Genomic DNA, 27217 nt, shown 5'->3' with positions numbered 1-27217 from the left:
GTGTATGCATAACTACACAAACAGAGGATGAGGTCATACCTATGTTGGTGTTCTAGTGAGAGATTTATGGTTTAGGAGTGACTTTTTTTATTGTAGCATATTTTACTAAATGAGCCCCTATAATAAAGACCTGGATTTTCCTCTACTTCCTTCCTAAATAAGATGCTATGCTTGTGTAGAAATTGTTCAAGTGCATCCTGCAATAGCATCAAGCTTTCAATATATTTTTCTCCTCATCGGTCTTTAAGGTCCAATGATGAAAGTTGCCCTTGAGTCTTCCTTCACTGTGTTGTCACTATTTATATGAACATATTTGCATATGATTGCCTGTATTTCCATTTGACTGCCTATTCAGCCTATCACAGCTTGACTTGCTAGCTTATTAAACACGGAGCTGACACTACTATTGCTCCTGAGTAGTGAATATTGCTCTGCTTAGCCTGCCAAAGGATCCATACATTAGGAATGATGGCCAACAGTCAATCTGGAAGAGATTTTTACCTTTTATACAGTGGCACATGTCATTTTTGTGCACTTCTAGCATGCTGCTAATTTTCACATTTCATATCCATTCTATCAATAATAGTGTACATTCACCATCCACTTTATTAGGAACACGCATCTAATCAGCCAATCCTGTATCAGCAACACAATGCAAAAGAAATGCAGGCAAACAGGTGTTCCTAATAAAGTGGACACGGTGTGTATTTCCACTTGCTTGTTCTGTCTAAGGTTTAACCACTTTATTGGCTTTGTCTTTATTTAAGTGCATAATTAATATTTAGAACATTTTATTTCTGTTGAGTAAATTCATACTTTTAATGTATTAAAGTTCTGCTAGCAATTATTTTTATTTGTTCAGCAGGGATTCCATCTCTTTTTAGAGAATGAGTAATATAGCATCTTGGTAAGTACAGGTGTCTGTTGCAGTCAGTTAAAGTGTGCTGTAGTAAAGTGTGTGATTTTAAAGGTGTGTTCACATCGGTTAAAGATGTGATGACGTTCCTATACAAAATGAGACAACTTGTACAGCTACAAAGAATGTGTAGAGGCATTTTTTTTTTTTGCTTACTTTGTATACCAAGCTAAATCCTGTTTCTCTCCCTCTCTCTCTCTGTCTCTCTCTCTCTCTCTCTCTGTCTCTTTATTTTTTTGAACATGACTACAGTCTTCCTGAAAGCACTTGTATTTTTATAGCTTCATCCATTTCTGCTTGTTATACTAGTCCTAATGGAAATACCAATTCCTAAGAGAAAATATTTGCTAATTAAATGTTTGTATGTAAGACCACTGGTGGTGTTATGTTGCATAATATAGTTTAACAGTTTGAATAATTTTTGTCACATTCTTTTTTGTTTTGCTAAGTCATACTAAGTCATTCTTCCTTTCTGAAATCACAAGCATCATGCATCTCTATAATGAGGTTTTCTTTAGATTATTTATATGTATGAGCGTGCATGTAATTTTTTTCTGTCTATACCGACAGCCTTGTATTACGGATTATATCTGTAAATAAGTGACTGACTAAATTGGAAAAAACTGCACAAATTGTGTTAGTAAGGCTTTTGGCCAGCATGATCTGCCAGAACAGCTACAGCGTACACCCTGGTACTTAACTTTAGAAGTCCACATAAAAACATGGACTCCATTCTTCCAAAAGATTTTCCCTAAATTGTTTTAACCCATCAGTCTAAAATATCCCATAAAGTCTTTGAGTTGCGATCTGGTGATTGTGAGGATTTTTTCATCCTTGTGAAACCATCAAAGTAACTTTGCATTGATTTGCAGTTAGGCTTTCCTCTACTGGGACAAGTGAACCTGAACCAGCAAAAAACATAACGGTTTCCTGCATGTGTGTGGTATATTTTCCTGTTTACGATAATTCTTTTGTGTACATGTTTTAAGGAGTAGAGAAAGGCCCAACATGATTATCTGGAGATGATACTTGGCTTTTCTCATCTGGCTTTCGTTCTTGGTCTGTATGTTATTTATTATGCAGTAATGGGGTTCAGAGCTCCTTCAGTGACCCATGCGGATTATCTGAGGGCAGTTACGATTTTGTGATGTGGCTCATTATGAAACATAAGCTGTAGAAGGTCTTTTGACTTCTCTCAAAGACAAGAACAAGGTTACTTTGAATTACTTTACTTGTCAGTTGCTGAGCAATTGCTATTTTACATGAAAGCAACAATCATTATAATGGCCACGATGATTATTATTATTATTTTTTTTAATAAATATTTTTATTTTGCTCTCAAAGGAAACCTAGCAATGCTGCCTGCTTGCTGACTTTGCTAAATATCTATAAAGGAATTATAAAGGAGTATATTTGTCATAAGGATCTTAATCAATAGTTCACATTCTATCATGATTTAGAAGATTCTTTTCTGGAAAGACTTACATAAATTGTTTCATTTTTTTTCACCCTCTGTGTCCTTACTACAGCTTAGCTTTTTTGTATTATTTTCTATTAATTAATTAATTTGTTTAAAATTGTGCTTACAGGAATAAAGCAAATGAACCTAGAAATCTAGATTTAAGTACTGGTCATCATGCACAAGCAACTAGCAAAGATGTGTAACCTCACTACTTCCTTTCTGCACGAATGTCTGTATAACTCAATAATCTTCAGTGTGATGTGTGTGACTGTGTTAGAGCTGTAGCATGACTGTCACAGTAAACCTACTGTACGGGTATTACACATAACTCTTTTTCTCACATTGTATAAAACAAAATATTCCAAGCATGTATAAAACAAAATGTGTGTAGTTGTCTTAATTACACACCCACCTCCAGCAGCATTATGCAGGCATACTCGGCTGAATACAAGCTTCAGTGTGGCTTCGGAAGAATGAAGCAGCAGTGAATAAAGAACAAGTGACGTAAATGTACGAGCGAGATGATTGAGACATGGAAAGTGGACAAAAGAACCTCTTTCAGCTCTTGTGTGTTGTTTAGTGGTACAGTAAAATGAGCAAAACAAGCCTGTATTCATCTTTTGTGGATATGAAAACAGAAGATTATTCTATTTGTGTGAAAAGGTATTATCTGTGCTCATTTTTGGAATACACATTATTTTCTTGTTTTTGTTCTCTCACTCCTCATATTTAAGTGGATACACATTTATCTGCTTTATCTTCTGTGGTTTCTGAACAGTTGAGATAGAAATGTTAATATTTTTCATGAAGGTTATGAATGTCATGTTGTTCTCTAAGGGAAACTGACACAAGTGTACACACAGACACCCTTCTGGTCAGATTGCTAAGATTCCTGATGCATTGGGGTTTAAATACAGCAATAAAATCTAAGTCTTGTTACATTAAAAACAGATATTTGAGGAATAAAGTGCCTGTGTCTGTCTGTCTGTGTGTCTGTCTGTCTGTCTCTGTGTCTGTCTGTGTGTCTCTGTGTCTGTCTGTCTGTCTGTACACACACGAATTATTGCAAGAGTGAGCACTAGATGGAGCTATTATAGTGTATAAAAAGGTATCTTACTGATTAAGGTACCATAATAATGCCCAGAAAGTCACAATTGAACCCTTAGCTTTGATTTGCTCACACTCTGCTTGGCTTAATGACATTTATTCACTTAGTGTGACAGAGTTTTATAAATTAACGGTTTATAAGTTAACAGTATTTTAAATACTGAACAATCAAAATTGTTCCTCATAGTAATGAGTAGAAATCTACTACATTACTACTACAATACATACATACATACATGCATACTTACATTTTTTGTTACATAAATAATTTTTTTTATTTCGGTTTAAAATAAAAAATCGGTTTATTTAAAATCGGTTATTTATTTATTTTTTTACTGGGTTTTTCTAGTAGTGACGTTTCTATTTATATGGCTCATAAAAGCCCTAGTGGTGGCAAAGTGTTTCCTGTTGCAGCCTCATAGCTCCAGGATCCCTGCCTCATTCCCAAGATTGGGATAATGTCTGTATGGTGTTTCACATTTTTTCCTCATGCCCAGCTGGGCTTCCTCAAGGTCCTCCAGTTACCAATGCTAAATTGCCCCTAGTTGTGAATTAATGTTAATGAGTAATCACCTAGTGCCCTGAGCTGGATTGGTGTTAGTGATTACTGAAGACAAATGAATGAAAACTATAGAACCATTTAAAAATAAAACTTTTCTTTTTCAGTCAACTTCTTGTACTCGTCCCCTTATATTAAAACCATTGTTCCAATTTTATTTTACTAACTAAGATTCTGACCATCCACATACACACAGGGTCATTTGTATGACCCTGGCCTACATTCATGTGATCTCATGTTCCAGCTTGCACTTCACTACCTCACCTTAAATTGCTTGCCTTTAGTTGTTGGCACAGTTCAGCATGGTGAAGCAGCGGTGGGAAAGCACCGTGTTGCTATATTTGTGTGCTTTTGATTCCTCCCTGAAGCACGTTGAGCTAGCTGCCTCTCGTTTTTCTTCGGGGTTGGTGGAGGTAGGTGGGGGTGGGGTGGGGTGGGGGGGTCATAAATGTCCTGTCTACAATATGTGGCCCCTTGCTCTCCTGTTGCTTGGTCTTTGACTGACATTCTGTACAGTTGATCACTCATGAAGAACTGTTCTTTCTGTTTTTTTCTATATTGAAACCTGTTAATTGTTCCCTGATGAAGGCTCCTCTGTAATTAACAGCACAGCAGCACAGGGACATACTGTAAGTTCTTTCTTACTTGAAATCTATCTATCTATCTATCTATCTATCTATCTATCTATCTATCTATCTATCTATCTATCTCTCTATCTCTCTATCTCTCTATCTCTCTATCTATCTATCTCTCTATCTATCTATCTCTCTATCTCTCTATCTCTCTATCTCTCTATCTCTCTCTCTCTCTCTCTCTCTCTCTCTGCTAAATTTCAGAGAATTGACTTAGACTTATATTGTGTATTTTTAAGGTCTATTTTTTTAATAATTGGTTATTGTGTTTGTGTGGGGAAAGATTTTAGGTATTGACTAAGAACACTGATGTTGTGGGTGTAAATAAATTAAATAGTCTATTACATCAGAGTGATGCAGAATCCAAAGTGAGTCAGTGTATGTTTACTAATTCAGCTGAATTATGGCGCAAGTTTTACCTTCATAATGTGTACATATACGAGTGGCTGTTGCTGTGGATATTCTTTGTGGTGGTGTTTGGTGTGGCAGATTATCTAGACCACCAGCCCCTACAGCTGTCCAGTGAGCCCCACCTGCTTGTTCCTCTTTAGAATATAGGAGCTAAAATAGAACACACACTTCTACACACACTCCCACCCACTCCACATGCCAGGCTTTGTCCCTGCAAGTATACACAAACAATTGTGAGCTAAGAAAATGCTCTCTCTTAGCTCCTCCGGGTAAACGACCACCAGCCTGTGTACATTCACACATGGCAACCCTGCAACAACAAAGTGATCAGAGACCATTGATTTTCATTGAGAGCGGTGACCATTGATTACTAGATGTGGGTGACTACCAATAGGAGTAAAGACAACAGATTTTGTGATTCATGACAAAGTGCACACACTGCATTTTCGTCAACTCTGAAATCATACATAATTTTAGTGACAAAAAACCTAATTTGTTGTCAAAAACGAAAGGCTATTTGCTTTACTCTCTGAAAATTTTATTACTTTGACAACCAGTAGTAGGAATACCTACTGGTGACTCCATAGTTTTATTGCTGCATGACAGACTGTAGCTTAAGCGTTATCTGTACTAACCTCTGAGTCATGTTACAAGCATTTCTTTTACCTAACACTGAATGCCCTGTTTGAAGACTATATTCAAAAATACACTTTAGTAAAATAAACATTTTTATGTCAGTGGAATACTAAGTCTCAAAGCCACACTAAACTGTAAATCCAGTATTCGTTCATTACTTTAAGAATAGCTCAACTTTATTATCTGGGATTTTGTTTTTTTGTCTGGTTTCTCTAGCTTGTCACATTCCATATGACCTCAGCACTAAAAGGAGCAAAAACGCTAGAAATTATGTCGAGGTCATGGGTCGGACACTCTGTTCACATGCTGTTTTTGTTGTTTACGCATCCAATGTGGACTTGATTAAGCAATGTTGTGATATGGGGAAATGTTAAAGCATTGTGTTTTGATTCACTCATGTTGGTCTGGATTGGGTCAGAGTGTGTTTTGAGATGTTCTTCCTCATTTTATTTTTTTTGTCAGATTTCATATAATTGATTCAGACTTTCATTTAATTTGTTTAAAACTCCACTAGCATTTCAATTGACATAAATTAGAGTAATATATAATAAATGTGTGTAATATAGAGGATGACACTGATAAAACAATCCTTTCCTGTGTTTTCAGCAACCTTTTATACAATAAAGATGTCAGTGATGGCAGAGATTTCTCGTATGACCTTTTATGATCTCACCTAAAGCACTACACACAATTTTATTTAGAATGCATCTTTGACAACATGCTGTTGTCCTCCTAATCCTTGTCATTCTCTCATATACCTGTTTTAGAGATTTAATCCTTTTTTACTCTTTCACTAGTATACTGTTTCCTGGCACCTTTGTCATTGTCTTTATTTTATCCCATTTGTACAGTTTCATCTTTAGGAAAACTGACTATTTGTTTAAAAAGAAATTTCTACACCATCCTATACACTATACTCAACATATATACCAGTTATACACCAGCCTATTCCCCTGTGTTGAGTTGCATGGTCATTGGGTCACCAATGCTTTTTCTGGCTCTGATTAATACACAAACACACACGTACATGCCTCATGTAGCCCTGTGGGTGCACTTACATCAGTGACCCAAACAGGCTTCCAGCTAGGGAAAAGAATGGACTGTTGAGCGAGGCAGCCACTCAGGAAACACCTCTCCTTATTGGGGCAACAGGTAGAGGTGTGTCGATGTGTGATCATTTTGAGAATGTGAAAATCATTTTCTTGACCTTGCACTGTTTGTTGCATTTCGCCCACTGAAAGTCAATGCGGTTCTGAATGGACTTGCACCAGTTACTGTATATTTATTAGACTCAAGTTGCTCACAGTGCTGACTGGAAAGCAAGTGACAAAGTTTCCAACCAGGGTTCTTTTGAAGAACTAAAGAGTAATGAGATCTACATGGTTCTTCTGCCAGCTGGACTGCCCTGCATCAAATATAAAACCAAATATAGCAATCACTTGCTAACGAAGCACAGGTATCGCATACTGGGTTAATCATCCTGTAAAGCTTGCCAGTAGTCAGGGTGGAAAACTACTAGTAGTTCCTGGCATTATTAAAGCTGTAACCACCACAGGAACCACAGTCAGCTGGGTTCCTTGTGTTGATTTCATTTATAATACAAATCTCTCAAGTCTTGAAATTTTCACAGTACAGTATGATGACCAACAATTAAAAAAAAAAAAAAAAAAAAATCAAGCCTGTGGTTTATAAATTGTATTACAAAATCTCCTAAATGTTCGTCGAAAGATATTTTCCAGAATGAGATTTGCAATAAAGTTCTTTCACTTATAGTATATAGCAATATCATGTAATATTACATTACATTTCATTGAGAGCATTGTACATGATATTGTCTTTAAACTAGCATTTTCGTGTGCTGCACCGAAGACAGTTCAGTAACAGCCAACAACAAATACATTTTAATCAGTGATGAAATAACCATCTAATCCTACTGTACAACGTAACTTACGTTTACAGCATTTGTAAGTCAACACCCTTATACAGAATGACTTTTTTTCTCATTTTATACAACTGAGCATAAACCTTGCTCAGATGCCCAGTGTTGGCCCAGCCTTCCAATCAGTAGTCTAACATTTTAACCACTAGGCTACCACATCCCGCAAGCCAGATCTTAACATGAAATTGTGACACAGTACCCAGTCATCAGTTTGTTGTATTTGCTGACTGCAAAACTTTAATCCTCAAGTGTTACATTCTAGCACATTTTGGTGATTTACTTGAACTCCTACCTTCTAGACTTGGTAATAAACTGCTGATTTGACTCGGGAGTGTTTGAACAGGAAAACCAACACGCTGTTGTCAAGCAACCCTAATTTAGAGTTTAGTCAAATTACCCTTTCATGTGTAGTCTCACAGTGCTGCCCATTCCAACTGTACAGTCTTCCAGTGTAACTTCAGCCCCCTGCCTTACCCTCTGCACTCACTTTGATGTGAGAAAGATCAGATGAACCACCCTGTGATATGAAGCTAAGATCCGAGTCCAGATTTCCACAAGCTCTGGTAAGAATATCTCCCTTGTCAGCTCTCATCCTGGATGTTGGAATGTCTCGCTGTTTGCTGATGGGCCAGCGCTCTGTTGGAGACCCCACAGCTCCATCCTGTCCCTCTGCATAACAATTATACATTCACAGTGAGCACAGTTCATCTGGCTGTAAGTAAATTGTTCAGCACATTTCAACTTAAAGACACAGTCTGGTCACAACATTTGTTCTTTCTTTATCTTTCATCACTTATACAGTGTCCAGAGAGCAAAGGACTTAAAATTAATTTTAATGGATTTAAAATTAACACACACATAATCGAGCATAACAGGTTAATTTGTGTTCATGATGTCTAGTTCGGAGCAAATTCTAGTAAAATCATTTCCCACTTCAGTACATTCAATATAGGGAATATTCAGAAAAGCACGAAAGCCATAGCCTTGAGTGGCTATTGGTAGTGCTCTACTGTAGTGAAATTCAAACGTTCATTCAATATCTTTAGACTGAAATGACAGTACAGAGAACATTAGCAAGTAACAAGGTAGAAGGAGGGCAATGAAGTGCAGTGTTGAAATCAAGCTAGCTGGCATACAATAGCAAATAGTCTTGCCAACATTCTAGCCAGCAGACAATAGTGAGCAACAAGCTGAACAATAGATACTACCAAGCAGCAATCGCAACAAGCTGGCCAGCCTACAGAAATGAGTTGAATTAGCAAAAATCCAATGTATCCCTGTTGTAGATTACACAAGTACTGTGCTTAAGCATTAACGTAAAACCATTATAAAGTCATGCATGTGTAAAGAAGAGGCACTTTATGCTGCATGGCCATGTTGATTCGACTTCACTCCATAAATAGGGAAGGAACTGGTAGTTGAATTGACTATCCAAAGTTTTGTTGTTGTATTTGTTGTAATGGCTTCAAACACATTATTTAAAATTTGTAACTGCTCTGTTATATTTTACATTGTTTTGGGGTAATTTAGGTGGGCTCTATCTCAAGTGAATCCCTGAAGTTTTTTTTATCATTAAGATCATATATCAAGATCATATTATCATTAAGATCAATAGCCATCAAAGGTTCATTTTGGATGTTTTTTTTATTGATTTATACAGTTTGATTTTGAGCTTTTGTTTCCATAGCACCATTTTTGCAGTATTTAAACAGTAGCATTTACAACTGTTTGGGGAACATTTCAAATAAGGCCTATTGTTACTTGACATAAATAGGCTCAACAGCTTCAATCTGTACTGGATCGTAGGTCTAACATGCTACATTTGAGGCTAACGATGTAATGACCAGATGCATTTAGCTTACCTGCATGTTGGTGCTGAACAAAATCTTGGCTTGCTGTGGCACATTTAATTGAATGGGGATACTGTTGGAAGTCATCACTAAAAATATGAAAATGAAAACAAAGACTTGAAATCCATCATATCTTTGTGCCAAATGTTGGCTAGTTTCCTAGTTGATCACTAACTGGCTAGCTGTGTGCTAATGTTACTTACAGATTTGCATCAGTTGTGAGTGATGTAAGTACGTATATAAACAATATTCATTGTGATGTCTAGCTCCTGCACATACTGACAGATATTAGGTCCTGTAGTGTTACTATCCAGGTCTCTTATAAGTATCTTACCATGAAAACAACTATGAAAGCTTGGTATTTGCATTATAATGTTCTATTCATAATAATTTTGATTTACAAGCTTGCATCAGACAAATGCTGAAATCAGTCACAACACCAAACCTCTTTTGGATAGACTACTGAGGAAGTGTCCTGACAGAATCTGGTACCGATTTCAAGTTACATGATTACAATACTGATTACATCTTTAATCATTTAGATTGCTTAAGGAGTGCAGTGTCATCTGATTACTTTTGAAATACTTCTGATCTATTTTTTTAATCATACTTCAGTTTAGAATCATCTTGTAGTATTTTATGTAGTTTTTTTTTTAAGCAAGCATAATTCACATAAACTTGTCTGAAATGTACTTCTTTAGCAAAGTCAATACAGCAGTGAACGCAAACATTCCATAACATAAGATTTTTTTACAGAGATCATTAGTTTGTTTCTCTATGTATGTGGAGCCAGACTGAGATCTGAAGTCACCATAACTCCAAAGTGACATGTTTTGGTTTGAACCAGAGTAATAAGATGCACGTTTTGGCAAGATAGACTTAAGATAGACATTTAATATCATATTATAATGTTATCTGTGTAACTGTCAAGAAGATAGAGAACAAGTGACAGCATAACAAAAATATTTCCATTACGGAATGCACATCTTTACAAAATCATGAAATTAATTGAAATTTCTGCATTTGAAATTCGACTGCATTCGTCGTGGTCAACTTCATGTGGATGTAATTCTGAAAACTACAAACAAACACATTGTTAGGAAATGCATATTTATTTATTTGGTTCAATCTCAATGATCTCCAACCACTCTTCCAACATCAGATACTGCCTTAATAAAGTCATAAACTATAGATCTATGCAAGGACAAAAGAGTCATTGATTAATTGATTTAATGCTTAGTTTCACGTGCCTCATTCAATGTAATTAGCATGACAAATTGCCCTGTATTGCAACATATAAAACTTTCATGAAGGTGCTCTGTAGGCATTGTACGCTAGCATTGTTTAACCTCGATAACCTTTAACACTGTTATGTTTGAATAAATTTCATGTGTCATGCAAGTCAATAGGAAATGCAATTTAGTAACGCAGGCATATAAATAAAAGATTTTTACAGTGTTCTTTAAAAGTTACCTTGCAGACATTCCAAGAACACTCACATTACTGTAATGCGCTATCACATGACTTGAAGGCCTGGTTGAATTTTGATAATATTAGGAGTCTAGAAAGTCATTTATTTGTCATGAAAGCAGTATACTTTAGTGTGCTATACTCAGCATATTCACATACAATGTTTTAGTGACTCGGCTTCAGTTGTATTCAAATCGCATAGTGGTAGACGTTAGCTACAGTATGTGAAAATACTTCGCTAAGTGAAATTTTGATATGTTGCTATGCAACACATGATTTTGTCCGTATGCGGATATTTGTTGTATAGAAGCTTTATCAGTTAAGCTGCATGTAAATGGTTTTTCTGTGGGTTAAAGGATGACATGACAGATACTGCATGCCAACAGGTTTCAACTAAAAGTCTAAGGTACTTTGCATATAATTTGACTTGAGCTGCATTTGTTGCTTTCTTATATTTTTGTTTTTATTTCAAATTACTCCATTTTTCTTTTTTGTACAAGTATAAATTATATAAATATCTTTCAATCTAATAGTCTAATTATTAAAATCCTAAGTAATAAACTTGGGCTCCCTGATGTCTAAAAATGTAAATAAATAATCCAGAAGAAAATACCTGATGATCAATATTTTAAATATTGTCATCAGGTTTTGTAATCCAGGTTACATGTAATCAGTCACCTTTGGCTTAACTGGTGCTTTTATCCTTCTTAAGCAGTGTGCTTGAGTTTACAGTCTCAATTTCAATTGGATCTCGTTTACAGATTTACTCCCCTGTGGAATATCACATAAGCATCATGAGGCCAAGCTGAAAATCTGTACCCTTGTGTGCACCCATGGGCACTCATGCATGTGCCATCAACCTTTAACAATGCATTTTACATAATGGAATGAGGTCATGCGTATGCAATGCATCTCTTGAGGCACATGCTCGAACAGGACTGTCTTATAGAGTTTATTATGACTAATGAGAAGTGTAGACATCCTCACCGCATAGAAATAAACCACTAAGTAGGCTCCAATTGTAGCCTGACATCATATAGTCAGTGGTGGGTTTTAGTCACGACCTTATAGCATCTCAAGTGCTGATTATTTGGAGCATTAGCTCATGCTGTGGAATGTCTTTGATCTTGTCAGATTGTGTTCTATAATAGAAAGGGGGGTTAAGATCTCTTACACTACATTCACATCCTGCCGTATTGCAGGGTTTAAGCTGGAAGGGAAGTACTCATGTAGATTTGAGTGACAATATTCGTTTGTGCTAAGCTTCACTTCTCCGCTCTCCTGAGATCTCGCCCAGTTTCTGCAGGAGTCGTGTCTGTATGAGAGAGTGTTTGAATGATAAGTGTTGCAGTGGAAACATTGCAGGCAGGATAATGTGCCAGAAATAGTCTAGGCTAAATGCCATTCTGCATGTGCTCCAGTGCCTGACCTCTCATCAGCGCTCTTGTAACCCTTTATCCATATCACCCTCTCTACCCACTTTTCTCTTGCAGGTCAACTTCTTTCTTTGATTCTCTTATGCATTGCAGCTGGGTCTCATTTGACCTCCCCTCCCTCTGTCTGTTTATTATTCATTTATCTTTTAATGTTTTTTTTTTTTATCTTCACCACCCTCTTCTTTCCAACCCCAAAATGAATTTCTGTATTTCTTTAACCATGGTTCTGTTTCGTGTCATATTTTGTCTATGCTTTCCTTTACCGACACTTTTTTCAAATGGCAAGCATTCCTGCTGCATCTGTCGGAGCCATCCGATGAACTTGACAAGATCGTCATCTGTACTAGGGATGGATAATGATAATGAGCTCTAAAACTGAAATTTATAAATACAAAAACAGATTTTACAGGACGCTTTCCAAAAAGGTTCTTAGGGCATCTTTGTTTAGACTAGAGCTGTGCATCTGGATTGGGATTCTGCAGAAGACACCTGCAGGCACAAGTCAGATATAAAGCATGATGATTAAAGACCATGTTTATTAACTTCATCATGTGACTGCCTTAATTTAGATAGTTTCAATATTTCTGGTGGTTGGACCACCTAATATTTATTTATTTTTCTTTGTACCTCGCCAGCCGGAACAAACCAAAATAATAACCCTCAAGGAGCAGGATTACAAAACCTAGTTCTGACCATAGTTAAGTACAGATCTAATTGAGATCATGTCCGTTTGCATGGACAAAGTAAGCATTTACAGACCATATTGACACTGCTGACATTTCGACCTCTGCTGTGGTAAAGCACTTTGGTGCAGGTACAGTTAATAATCTGAGCACAGATCTATCAGTACCTTGGTTGAGGTCCTGTGTCTGTTTCATGTAGTAGAACCTGTCATTATAGCCTCTTCTCTGGAGGATGTGGAGTTTTCTCTGGGAGGAACACTACTTCGTTTCAAAGCTTTTCCAATGTTGCTCTTGGTCATGATGATATGGGTTGCCATGGCTGGAGTGCAAGTTTTTGTTGGATTTTTTTTTTTGGGTAAATTTATAAATTTGAAATTTATACCTTGAAGTTATATTTCTGTAAAGATGCTTTTGTGACACTATATAAAGTCTCCACTGATCCATAGACTTCTCCATAGAAACCTCAAACCCCAATGAACACCTTTAGGATGTATTGTGACCTCACTAAATTGTGACCTCACTAAATTGTGACCTCACTAAATTGTGACCTCACTAAATTGTGACCTCACTAAAATGCTCTTGTGGCTGAATGATCAAATCACTACAATCACTTTCCAAAATATAGCATAGCCTCTTCCTGAAGATTGGAGCGTATTATAAAAGCAAATAGGTGACAAACTCTGGAACAGGAGAACTTAAATGCACTTCATTCTTTTGGCCATCTAGTGAATAATTACCATCTAATGAAGTAATTAATCCTCCTAATGCTATGATGAACTTGAAAGAGGAAGACTTTAGAATTCCAAAATAGGACATTTTACAGTTTACTTGATTCAAGCGCCAGAAAATTGGAATTTGTCGCTTTATACTTCAGCACCAAATGTGGATAAAAATACCAGACAAACTTGGCCTAGAGTTTGTAGTCTGTAAATCAAAGAGTTAAGAAGATGAAATGCTTTAGGGACTGAGACAGCAGCTCTAATGGAGTAAATGTTTCATCACTATATAATGTGGTGTCAGTGTTCAAACATAAAACGTGTTAAACGTAAGTGTGTTGGGAAATGACATGGAGCGATACAGTACTGATTTCATTGTCCTAGTAATGAATTTTGACATGTGGCCTTGTAATATTATGGGGTGTTGCAACAGTTATTATTACAGTTAATATTATGGGGTGTTGACTGCAGTTTTTTTTTTGTTTTTTTTTTGCAGCAAGCTGCTCTGTTTATAGGTAAAGTGAATATAGGGCATAAATGAACCCCCCCAGATGGTTCTTGTCATTCTATGATGAGTCTCTCTTTCTTTCTGCATGTGTCATTGCTCAGTGGAATTTCTCATCCCTGTGAGGCGATCCATTCCCTTCTCTGTTGCTCACTCTCTTCTTCAGCTGTGGCTGAAACACACACACACACCCTTCCCCTTTCAATTCCGTAATCTTATTAGCATTATTTGAGCAGCTTAGCACAGTGCTGCATTAGCTTGTTCGCTGTTCCGCCAGCAGTCAGTAGGCTCTGATCCAGCTCTATGCAGATAGTGAGCCAGCTCTAACGGACGAACACTTTTAAACGAGTGCACTTTCAGAGGAGCTGTTCCACATTGTTCATCCCGCTGCCCTCTCTCTGTTACGCTAATGCTATCACTCTCTGCTTGATATTCACCCCCTCTTGGTTTCTTCACACTGTTCTCTCTCTCTCTTTCTGGCTGACTGTCCGAGGACTCCTGCAGGCGAGTCTGCATCACCTTGAAGTCCGCTGCTGCCTCCCCGCAGTCCCCTCCCTGTATTCTCCTCCTTCACTCCGTCTCTTTCTCTCCTCCTCCACCACCACCTCTTTCTCGTCCTCCTTTATTCCCATTTTTGTCCTTCTCTCTCCCTCTGTCCTCATTGCAGCCTACTCTTTATCTTTTTTCCCCCAAAATGTATCAGAACGTGTGGATTGCCAACTATCTTAGCCATGTCAAGTGCTGTCAAGGTGAGTGGAGGAGAGTGGGGGTTTGGTGATGGGACTGTCCTGTTACTGTGCATTGTGTGTTACTGTGCGTAGCATTTATTAGGCTGCTGTGGTTTAGAATTTTTTTTTTTAATGCTGCAGATGTAGCCTCCAAGGACATGCAGATTAAGTACATGAGACTGAGAGAAAGAGAGAGAAAGCAAGAAATGGTGAAGCCCAGTGCAATATCTTGGCGTTTTGATACTTTTTCCCCATAGGGATTTATTCAGTAGTTGAATTTAAAGCACATTTTTCTGGTATATCTGTGGCAGCGTCTGTTTGACTTTAAAAGCGGCTGCAGAGTTTTCACTGTTCCGTTGCCAAATTGTAGTTTTATGGTTTTGTTTTGGCCGTTGTGAGTATTTGCAGTGGGACATGACTTTTCATTTATCTGCCGTGTCAAGTTAGTCTTCTGGTTGGTTAAACTCTGAGAAATTCAGAACATGTGTTGGAGAGTGTTAATGCTACACCGTCAGTCTCACTCTTAACTATTAAACCTTTGTCAGACTATAATGCACTCATGAACGTATCCATAAAACAGTGCTGGCTTGAAGTGATTAGACTGTCACGTGGGTTTAATGTGTCCATATGTTCACTAGCTCAACTGTCCCAGTATGAACTCTCATGCTGGCCTTCGTCATGTATCGCCTTTAAAGTAGTCATATATTCTTAGATGTTTCGACACGGATGCTATTAATTTGACTCATGATGTAAGTGGCTATAGATATCGAAATGACGCACTTCCCAACGGGTTAATCCTGTGTCCCTAGAAAGCTAATCCAATATTAGCAGTGCCATGTGCAGCAGTAAGACCCGGCTGCCGTGCTAACCCAGTAGCTGGAAGGAAAAAGCACCACTCTAATTCTTTTTCACATTTGGAATTATTTCTATTGTATTCTCCAGTTAAAGCAGCACAAAATGTTGTTTTTTTCTTCTTCTAATATTGGCATCAAACATCTTGAACTTTTTGCTTTCACTTAGATAACAAGGAAAAAAAATAACCCAATAAGCCAAACTACAACATGCACAACTCATTTATACTCTTTTTATTATGTGGTGTTAACCAGGCTGTGACATGTTCTGTCTCACACTTAATGACTCCAGATGCTTGTAGCATGACATATCACATGAGCCTGCGTGACTTTCACATTCCTTCAATGTTATCTCCACTTCAGAATAGTATCTATGACTGTCAGTTTCCTTAACCAGGTGTACAGAGAATGTATGAGGTATCTCACAATAAAAGAAATCAGTACAGCAATAATAAAAAAGATTAGTGTCCCATAGATGACACGACCAATAATTTTACTTTTAATGCTACAAGGCTGTGGTTTGTCACTTTCAGATATGAGCGGGGGTGTGGCTGTGTGTGTGTGTGTGTTACGTGTGTGTGAGGAACTGTAGAATAGCAGGCATGCCATTAATTGTCACACCAGACTGTATTATTAGCTTCTGGGCTGAGAGCCAAGCAGACGATTGGAGATGCTAATAGAAATGTTAGCCTTGTTTATGATATTTTCTTTGTGTTAGTTTTGAAGGAAAATGCTGCTGGTTGATACCCACTTAAAACTTCGTATGGATTGTGGTACGTTTTGGAATATATCTTGTGAAGCTTTGATGTATCGTGGTTAGAGACCGCATGAGTTTAGTTTTGGGGGCAGCATGCGGGTGCAGCAGGTCGCTTCACTACCACACAGCTCCAGGTTTTTCCTGTTTCATCGAGCTCGGTTCACTGTTGTTGTGAATGTTCTCCCCATATCTCCATGAGGTTCATTGGTTTTCTCCTAAATCACAGTTACATGTCAGTAGGTGAATCTTTTTTATTTTGGTGGACCATGTAAGTATGAGGTTTTATTACCTACAAAGAGAAAGAATTTACTCTGTTCCTTCATCCTTCTCCTTGCATTCTTACACCCGAACCATTTTTTAAGGTAATTTCCCAATACATGCAAAGTCAGGGAAATTGTTTATTTCCCTAAACCCACTTATAGTACCATGGACTTTGACATTGTTAATGATCCTTTAGATGTACCGTACAGGTGTAAAGCTGCTCACTGAAATAAAATCAGGAAATCAAATCTTTGATTCTTCAGTGGAATTAAATGCAAGTACTCAGTTATACTTATACTCAGTTAGTACTTATCTTAAAACGATCTGTAAAGCACAGAGTTCGAATATGAATTTTTAAATAGATCACCAAGAATTTCTGGTGATCATGCAAAAAAATCCTCTGCACGATCAAAACATTTTTCATAAAAAACGTCATCTCTCCCAACTTTGGCTTCCAGTTTGGCAGCAGTGACGTGTGTGACGTGCTCAACATGTTTCCTGTTAGAGTTGATTGCATGTGACCTTGCGACAGCTTCCTGATCCAGCCATGAGAATGACTTCAATACGTCCTTCTTTTGTCAGAGTCATTGTTTAAGGATATCTGAAAAAACATAAATAATATAAACTAAGGGTGAAACATCTCAGGAACATTTTAAAAATGTTTATTTCCCCTATGCATAGAGCCTTTTGTGACCTCCATGTCTAACTTTACAAAAACATGTGCAAGTGTCCTACTGAGAGAAAAGCTTGTGATTATTTGTGTGGGGATTTTGTTGGCAGCATCAAACAGTGTAATTTATTCTTCCATTCAGGCCATGTGATTTAAAGTATATGCAGAACGATGGCATCGATCAGTAATAATATATGAAATGTTTGTAATCTGTTAAAGAAATTAGCTACAACATGTATGATAATTGTATTATTGTCTAAAAAAATGGATCTTGCTACTTTCCTCATTTCAGGCTTTATGTATTTCTGATCCAGAAAGAGTCTCTACCCCCAGACCAAACCGAGCCTCTTGGCTCAGCTCATGAGCCGTATATTAATTAATTACAGTTGATCTAAGAACCATAGAGTAATAAAACACATGAAAGCAAGTGTCGAAATAGAAATGTTGTCCATTTCTAGTTAGATTAGCTCTAGATCCCTTTAGAAATATTTTCTTAAATTTCTCTTGATGCTTTGGTATTCAAATTTTATATTGCATGTGTGTTGGGGGGCGTGTATCAGACGCTTTTAATGTCCTCATCATTGAGTCACTTCTTAGACAGCATTATTCACTACAAACAAAAACGACTTTAAGGCTTCTGGCTGCAAGCCTGATGAGGCAGATGTGGATTGCCATCTGTTGTTCTAGTGCTGATCCATATTAGCAGTGTGAAGCAACTGTTACTGTTAGGACTGTACATGATACCTCAAGCTCTTAACTTTGGCAACTAGGAATAAACAATGAGTAGGTAAGAGATTTCTTTAGACATCTTCAGTTTGCATGTGATTTTTCTCTTTGCTCTCCGTGTGTTTTTGTCTGTCTCTCAACCTCTCCATCTCTCCACACTCTTGCCTGATCAGCTGGCGCTGTGCTTCGGGAGTGGAAAGGAGATTTGTAGGCAGTGAGGAATGTTTTTAGGGGATACTCTTCCCAGCTGTGAAAACACTCAATACAAAAACACTGAGTCCTGAGAGAATCTCCAGAGCTCTTGTTCCCTCTGCCATCTCAAATGATGTTTATAACAAGTGAGGGAGTTGTAACACTGACCCACCTATCAATGTTAAAGCTTCCTTTATATAAAAGGGTAGATTTGGGATAATGTGTGTGTGTGCGCGCGCGCGCGTGGTGTGTGTGCGTGCGTGTGCGAGAATTTAAATGGAAATACAGTGGAGCTCAACTGTCATATGATACTTGAATAGTATTAATCTTTTGCTTGTATAAGCAATGTTATTGTTTCAGGTATTAGAATGAACTCTGCACATTAAATGAACTCACTAAAAGCACTAAAAGGTGTGCGTGTTATGGGAGTGAACAGCATCTGGGTCATTTTTCTTGTACTTGTAGAACTGCGAATTCAACATGTAATATATTTCTTTAAAACACAAGTCTTTGGACTCTTGCACGGATTTGTGTTTGGTTCTTTATTACATTTTATTCATTAATTCGTTCATCCGGTCATTTATCTTCAGTACATCTTTTTTCCTGGTCAAGGTTGTGTTGGATCCAGATAATCTAGAATCACAGGGCACCGTTTGTGCACGTGTACACACTTAAAAGTACCTTTCAATAGATGGTTTTTAAAATAACTTTTTTTTTCTTAGTGCTTTCAAGAACATTGTTTAGTCTCTACAACAAACCTTTTGTGCAATGGAAATGTTTCATGGATGATAAAGGTTCTTCACACAATCATAAACCATGACATGGAACCATATTAGAACCTTTATTTTTAAGAGCACACACACACACACACAAATGCACACACAGTTATGACTAGGGATTCATTTAAAGTAGCCATGCCACCTACTGGCATTATTTTTGAGCTGTTGAAAGAAACTGGATCACACCGAGGAAGCCCATGTGGACATGGGGAGAAACTCCACACAGAAAGTAATTTGAACTTAGGTTCAAACCAGGGACACTGGAGCCATAAAGAACAACACTATTCAATGTATCCCCATACCAGCCCTAACCGAATTTAAATAAAATTAATACGTTTTATTTATTTCTTCTCATTATAGGTTATATTGCACATAATTATATAGATCAGACAGGAAAAGCATTGATAAGGGGGTGTGAATACAGATGACATGTATTTGCAAATCTTTCATTGAGTGATCAGAATTATGGCCAAGAGAGTCATGCAGAAGTCACAACAATGTTATCAAGCATATCAAATTTCATAGGACTCAAGCAGTCACAGAGAACATCATCCATTCTGATCTGACTGGTTTAGAGTGTTGTTTAGAGCCGAGTTTAGTGAATGTTGTTGCAACCATATTTTAAGATAATAGAGTTTATTTGAGTGTAAAGATATTGAACAGCGATCGATTTCCTGATGTAGCCATTTCCAACACATGGGCTTTGCTTGAGTAGTTTATGTAGAAATTATGTACAGATATTTGGTTATTATTCTATTTGTTGTGAACATTTGCTGTTTTGCTGGAATAAACAGAACCAGTATGTATTTCATGTGTTTATGAGGTGAAAACTGTTTGCAGTATGTTTCAAGAATGCGATCATTGCATACTCTGCCTGCTTCTGGTTAGTTTTTTGGGCTGTATTTAGCTCTTAAATGTGCTTTTAGTTAACATGTAAATTGTAATCCTTTCAGTATTGTTTTCAGATTAAAGAATCCTGTTTTATTCTTGTCAACAGGAATCACAGGGGAGGCTGTCAGCAAAGTTGCCAGACCCAAGTTACAACAAAGGGCTTTTAGGTAAGCGCTTTTTGCTTTACGTTCTTCATTCTTGGGGAAATTAATTTGTGGAACCACATCTGTAGTAAAGCACCATTTAGCTGCAACCTGCTTTCTTTCACATAACTAGATCGAGCATCTAGAAATATTTGCATGAATAAGTCATTAATTTTAGCTTTGCGAGATCTATAGAGATCTTTTACATTATTTGGTATCACTGGAATTTGAAAGCGTAGTTCAGAACGATATAAATTATTAACATATCGGTGCATTAGAAGCAGATCTGGTATTTGCTGCTTATTGTGAGAAAGCTTTTAGACTGTTTTAGCTCAGTTTATCTCTTATCAGTCCTTATCATTCCTGTCTATAATGCACGATTGCTCTGACCTGTTTATTTTAGTGACGCTAAACCTCTGAGTTAATGTTGTTGTTATTGGGTGTGTGTTTTCTGGTCACTTCCTAAAGAAATTATGTATAAAATGATGTAAAACAAAGATGCTAACATGTAGTAAGCAGTAATAAACTAAACAAAGTAATCTTTTTTAAGACAATTGGCTGGTCAGTATATTAGAGAATCTGCCACCGTTCTAATGGGACTTTAACTGTTGCATTTGCTTCTATTTATTTCATTTATTTTTTTGTTTTTTTGCATGCAAAACCTGTTCTGTTGCATATTATGTATGCTTTACTGGCATACAACCATTTTTCTGTTTCATTACATTACATAATATAAAAATATATCAAAATATATTTAAAAAAAAACCTTTCCACTGTTGCACTAATGCAGAATTCATAAAATAAACATCAGCACCATGAAATAGGGTGCTAACAATTTATTCCCAATAATGTATATCTGTATCTCTCAAGCTTCATCTTGGATCTTGCATCTCAATTATTTCTTTTGGGAAAAACGTCACTGAAATATATCTTGATATTAGAAATTACAGCAAACATTTGTGCAAATAATACAATTACTCAGGGCATTATCAGCAAAAATTAGTTGTTTTTTTTGTTTTTATAGTTGTGATGTAAGACTCTGCTAGATGAGATAAACAATGGCTCACCTTTTATCCGTACTGCTAATCCTGATAAATGCTTTGATCATGTAGAAAACCCTGCTCAGCATTACCAAAAATCCTGTCTAGTGTGTTTCTTTAAAGTAAACGATCTGATTTGTTTGAACGTTTGTGTCGTGTGTTTTCTCTTTCCCTCTTGTATATTTTTCATATCCACCCAAAAATGTTTTTGTACCATTTTCTGAGCTCATAAACAGGGTGCATATTGTGTTCGCTGTTTGAAAAGTGTTGTTTTTTTTTTTTTTAATTAGTTTTTGTTCTTTCATTGTGCAACCCTGAACATGCCAGTGACCTTGTTTGCGGCCACTGTGGTGTTTATAGTACAGTATAGTAATATAGTTGGGAAACAACACTATTGTTAGCTGGATATAGAATTCCACAGTGTTCAGGCTCCTCAACCAGGACATGCTTCTGCTAATGTTTCCTCTCTGCAGTAAAACGATGACACTGACTTTTTTTTTCCTGCACAAATTTTGTGCTGACTTTCACTATTTGCTGGCTTGCGTTTCACTTATTGTGTGACTTTTAGCTTAAAAGATTTAACTCTTTAATCTTCTGGTTTCTGTCACTGAAGTTTTCAGAAACAGCTCTCATCTGAGGATAAAGACGACGTTGCCCAGACCACCAAGACTGTTGATGTCAGTCCTATTGTCTCTCTACCCAAAGGTGATTGCAAAATCTCTGCATAGTTTGACAGGATGAAATGAGCCGTGATTATTTTGTTTTGTTATTCATTATAGCACGATCCATTTGCTTTTCATTGTTGCGCCTACACTCTGTGGAAATAAAGATACCAAACTGTATTTCCTTGTCACTAGGGGTCTACCGACATGTTTTGTAACTTTTAGTATGTATCTTTTACATTTAAATTTATGGCATTTGGCAGATGCTCTTATCTAGTTTGGCTTACTGAAATGCTTTGAAGTCTCTTATCAATAAACACATCCTGATACTGGTTCACTAGGTCACAGACTAAGAATACCATCGGTCTAAAAACTCTTTTGGGGAGGTGCAGGAATCTAGATCCAACTGAGATATGACACGAAAGTAAAATCCTACCTTACGAGCAGAGAAAATGTAAAAGCTCATTCAAAGTAAAGCACACGTTTTAAAAATCTTTTATCAGTGGTCCTTTTTTAACCTGTACCTCGTGTTATTATATAAAGATGTATATTAACAGTTTTATCCTCATTGTTCTACCCCAATGACAGTCAATAGCACAGTTTAGTACCTTTTAATCCTGGCCTCAACCTTTGAAGTATAGAATGAAAGACAAGTCTTTTTACATTTATCAGTTCAGTGTTTTGGGACAATATTTGATTGGCCATGAGGTAAGAGCAGGGTTGGGGGTTGAGCTCTGTTTAGGGTGATGGCCTATTTTTGGTTGGCTGGGAGCCACCTGTTGTTCCACACAGGCATATTGTGTGGGAAAGACTAAAGTGTAATTACGGTAGAACAGAATTTGGTTGAATTGTCACAGAAGCATCAGCCATCAGGTAAGAAGTCCTCTTACATGCTTAAATGTGTTGGGGCTTGGTTTACAAATGAAAAAATATACTTTCTGCAAAAATAGGTAAAGATATAATGGTTTAATTGTAACCTTAATCACTGAGCTTTTTAGCCTAATCTGATGTATTTATCTTAATCATTGAATTTTTTTAGTTTCTCTATCTAGAGTTGGGAAACCCACAGGACTGTAGCTGATGGTTTAGATGCAATATTGAAACATTGGTTTTAAAAGCCAGAAATGTAACATTAACCAAAATGCAGCCAGATACTAAAAAATGGTTAGAGATCGAACACTTCAGTTTAACACGCCGAGATTCAACCAAGTGATGCAATTTAAAATACAATAAGGATTTTTCTGCTTTACTTTTAGAATACTCAGCATATGTTTGGTTGAGTGGATTAGGCTTTTTTTTTGTAGCTTCATTTCAGCAGCTGTGACTATGAAAGCCAGGAAAGTCTGAGGTCTTGAATGTTTCTGCTGTATTCAGAATGTTTGTTAGTTTCAGGCTGATTTACTTTGGAGGTAAATTATTTTTCATTATGGGAATTTTTTTTTTCCGGTTAAATATTTCATCTAGTCACTTGTTACTTCTCATTTGCTTAATAATTAATGTAATATTTTAATCTTCCTTTGCAGTCTCAGAGTTAAGGAAACGTTTTGAGCACATCAGTAATAGTCAAAGTGACTGCTGGGACATGAACAGGTGAGAGATTTTAATTAACTGTTGCTTTACAGAGCCAGTGTTTATGGGTAAGGTGCTCATGTTCATAAATTTAGAAGCTTGCAGAAGATTTATATTGTAAGCTTGTCTGTATTTATGTGTCTGTTTCATGCCAGCGGTCTGTTGTATCCATCCGTCCTACTCCTTTTAGGAAAGAACGAATTGCACGGCGGCTGGAAGGAATTGACAGCGACGTTCAGTTCTCGCTTCCAAGTGCTGGTCTGGTGACCAATCGGCTACTGGAGGAAGACACTCCCAGATACACTCGTGCCAATGACTTGTGTGACCCATGCGCCGGTACGTGAAGTATCTATGGTACTGACGATATTAAAGTAGTTACACACAATTATTATTGAGTAATTATTGATAATCAGTAGAATTAATATCAGGGTTGCCAGGTCCATGATTTTCTTTATTTTGAACAATTCTTTTTGAACCGTGTTTTATTCATTTTTCCCCCTCAATTTTTTCTTTTCGTGCCTCAAGTTTTGAACTGCTTTTCAGATGCATGGCACATTATCGTCTATTAATACCCGCAAACAAATAGCCATTTTTGTATAAAAATGAACTCGCATCACAAAGGTACTGCTCATGTATATACTTTTTAAAAAACCTTCTGTCTTTATGCTGATCATAAAACATTTTTCTTCATGAAATTGGAAATTGTAAACAACCTGCGTTTGATCAATCACTTTGCTTAGCCTGCAGCTTAGCATTCGGTTGAAGCGAATGTTAGAGCAACCTGTTTAACAGCGTCATTGTTTTCCTGGACTTGAAAATAGATTTCACACGTTACAACATGCACTGAATTTTTGGAGGTAATGAAAGTGTGAAAATTATTTGGGTTTTACTTTGAAAATATTGGATGATATTATAGATTATTTCAGTGTTTTGGTCGATCATTTTGAGTTTTTTGACCACAAGGCTAGATTTGCCAGTAGACCTGGCAACCCTGCTCATTTTTTAAGTGCATGTTTGATTAAAATGTTTTAATAGCTTTTGTTCTCCTCCTGTTGTGGTGTTTAAATGAAGTTAAAACCATACTGTAATTTACTTTATCATTCAGTTTCTGTTAAGCACTTTATCAAAGATGAGTCTGGAATGTCAGACCCGCACAGCTCTGAGAGTGTGTCCCAACACCGGAGCCAAATGGAGACATGCATGACCCAAACAGAGCCGACTAATAACCCCGGTTCTGCTGTAGCAGCTGAGCTGGAGTCTAAGGCTGATCGCATTGCCCGCTACAAGGCCGAACGCAGACGCCAGCTCTGTGAGCGCTACCGCATCTTACTGGATGAAGAGGCAGACACAGACTACTCCAGAATGCGACGGGACCCTGAGGGCTCAGAGCGCCAGTACAGGGGGCAAGTGGAAGGAAAAGATGAGGTGGAACATAATGCCAACACTGCAAACGTTCGGGCAAGTAGAATCCCTGCTTCGGCCAATGTGGAGCCGGAGTACAGCAGGGAGATGGGTGAGGTTTTCTCTGAGCATGAGAGGAGGATGAATCTGGAAAACCAGAAAAGGGCACTCGATCGAGGAAGAATGCACGGAGAAGGAGAAGTTCCAGACCACTCTGCCCCTTACATAGACACTTCAGGGGAGACCAGAGCCCCAAGGGAACAGGAGGTGACTGACTCACCCAAAGCAAGTCGACCTGCCAAGCAAGTGGCTTCTATTGGGGATTTAGTTAGTGACCAGCCGACCCACAACATCCTTCACAAGCATGGGTAAGCACAGCACTGCTATTCCTCACTTATTCTGTATTGTTTTATTTGGTACTCCCTTGGTAGATTTTTTTTTTGTTTTTATATGGGTGCTTTAGACCACCTTCAGTGCACAAAAGTTTAGATGATGAGAGAACATTAAAAAAAAATGATGTAACCGGGAAACTAACTTGCTCTGGTTTTATGATGAATGTAACCAATACAAAACCCCAGTGCTTTTGCTCTGCCATTCTTTGCTTGATTAGACACATTGGCATAATTGGGATAAATGTTCATATTGTTCATCTCATCATATTGGATCATGCAAATACTGAAGTGGAGAGAGCTTTTTGTGTAAAGTAGTGTTTTAGCCACTCGCCTGGCAGCTGGTGGCCACCATCATGTTTTTCTGCACTCTTGAGACAATGTCCAATGCATTCTATGCACACCTCCAGTTGCTTCTTTCCACACATTAAAGGAAGTGATATATCCAATAAACTTTCTTTTAAATCATGAAATGAAATGTATGAATGCTTTGAGTACAACGGTAGCTAACATTCTTAGCAAATTTGATTACTTTCTCATGAACTACTCTGTGATCTTGCTCTTGCCTTTGGGTTCAAAAGTTTATCCTCATTATTGTGGTGAATTTATCACAGGAAAATTATTTTTAAATTCTATTCAACGTATGCCCATGGGCAGTGAAAAAGTAATAATAACCGGTGCATTGTGCCCCTGCTTATAATAAAGAAAGTAATTCTGTTAAATGTTGCTTTCACAAATTTGGAATTTCCTCTTTTCTTATTTTCAAAAAAAATGGATTCAGATCACGGATGTAAAATGGCATGGATGGGATTTTAAATTAATAATAGTTTACCTTCTGTACATGTAATTCTTACTATGGAATGTCATGGTAGATTTTTCAATTACCTTTAGATTATGCCGTTTATATTACTGAGTTAACAAATGTTCAAGCCTGAGTGACCATTTCTTTGAGACATTTTGAACCCTGCTGCAGTTCAGACATGTCATCGTTGTTGTTTTTTTGTGATTCATTTGGGTGAAGGTTAGGACTTGACCTTAAAACTTTAGCAACAGCACAGGGTGAGATTTCATAACTTGGCAGAGCCTCTCATCCCATGTTGTCATGTTAGTGTCATATTACTGTCATTGCTGAAGGGTTGGTTGCTGTGAGGGTGAAAGATCATATCATATATAACATATTTCTGTTCACATCATATATCCATGTCATTGTGAGGACATATGTTCATTGTTATTTGTTTGTTTGTTTGTTTATTTCAAATGCACAGCCACAATAGTTTTGTGTTACTTTTATGTTGTATGTCATGCTATACACAGGTGCACACATGTTTTCACAACAATTAATGTATACACAGTCATTAGAATTAATTAATTACAATAGTATGTAACTATTTCTACTACTTTTCTTTACATTACAGTTCACTTTATAAAGTACCTGTAAGTCAGGTTTTGAATCATTATGCTGGCATATTTTGTATGCATTATTGTATGCCGTTCCATCACTCATCATTACACTGAGTGGGTCATTCACTCTTGTTTTTACATTAAGTGCTTATAGTCAATGGTCACTCCAGACTGATTCAGAAGGAGACACCATTTCCCCAATCAACTGGCCTTCCAGGTACCTTTTGGGACGATCAGTGTGTCATTATACACCTCCATTAATTCCCATTGCTTTTAACAGCATGACCCAGTTCAAAAGACTTTAGCCCCTTCTCTTAGATCCAGGATGTCTACATAGAGTTCAATAGTCAGAGCACTTAAGCTGGTTTGTTCCTTAATTATTTAACAGGATGAATCAAAGGAATTTTTAAAGGAGAAACTCCAGAAAATCAGTTA

The 27217-nt window shown here is 37.2% G+C and overlaps 1 protein-coding gene across 19 annotated transcripts in view; it reads left to right on the top strand.

The window, feature by feature from the left end:
* Positions 1–27217, top strand: part of svila (supervillin a) — a 64863-nt gene that overhangs the window by 6526 nt on the left and 31120 nt on the right. For 4 of the 19 annotated variants that reach the window (XM_047817717.1, XM_047817711.1, XM_047817718.1 and 1 more), the window contains exons 1-7: positions 14998–15071; positions 20284–20344; positions 21974–22065; positions 23546–23612; positions 23782–23927; positions 24697–25360; positions 26928–26999. In XM_047817717.1, the coding sequence (XP_047673673.1) occupies positions 15017–15071; positions 20284–20344; positions 21974–22065; positions 23546–23612; positions 23782–23927; positions 24697–25360; positions 26928–26999 (1157 nt within the window). In that variant the 5' untranslated portion in view covers positions 14998–15016. Of the gene's footprint in view, positions 1–4535; positions 4674–14996; positions 15072–20283; positions 20345–21973; positions 22066–23545; positions 23613–23781; positions 23928–24696; positions 25361–26927; positions 27000–27217 lie in introns of those variants that run through there. The other 15 variants (XM_047817719.1, XM_047817716.1, XM_047817713.1 and 12 more) reach the window with 11 other exon arrangements.

Source organism: Tachysurus fulvidraco, chromosome 8 (genome assembly GCF_022655615.1).
Source record: "Tachysurus fulvidraco isolate hzauxx_2018 chromosome 8, HZAU_PFXX_2.0, whole genome shotgun sequence".
NCBI classification, from domain to species: Eukaryota; Metazoa; Chordata; class Actinopteri; order Siluriformes; family Bagridae; genus Tachysurus; species Tachysurus fulvidraco.
This window is presented reverse-complemented; position numbering and strand designations above follow the sequence as displayed.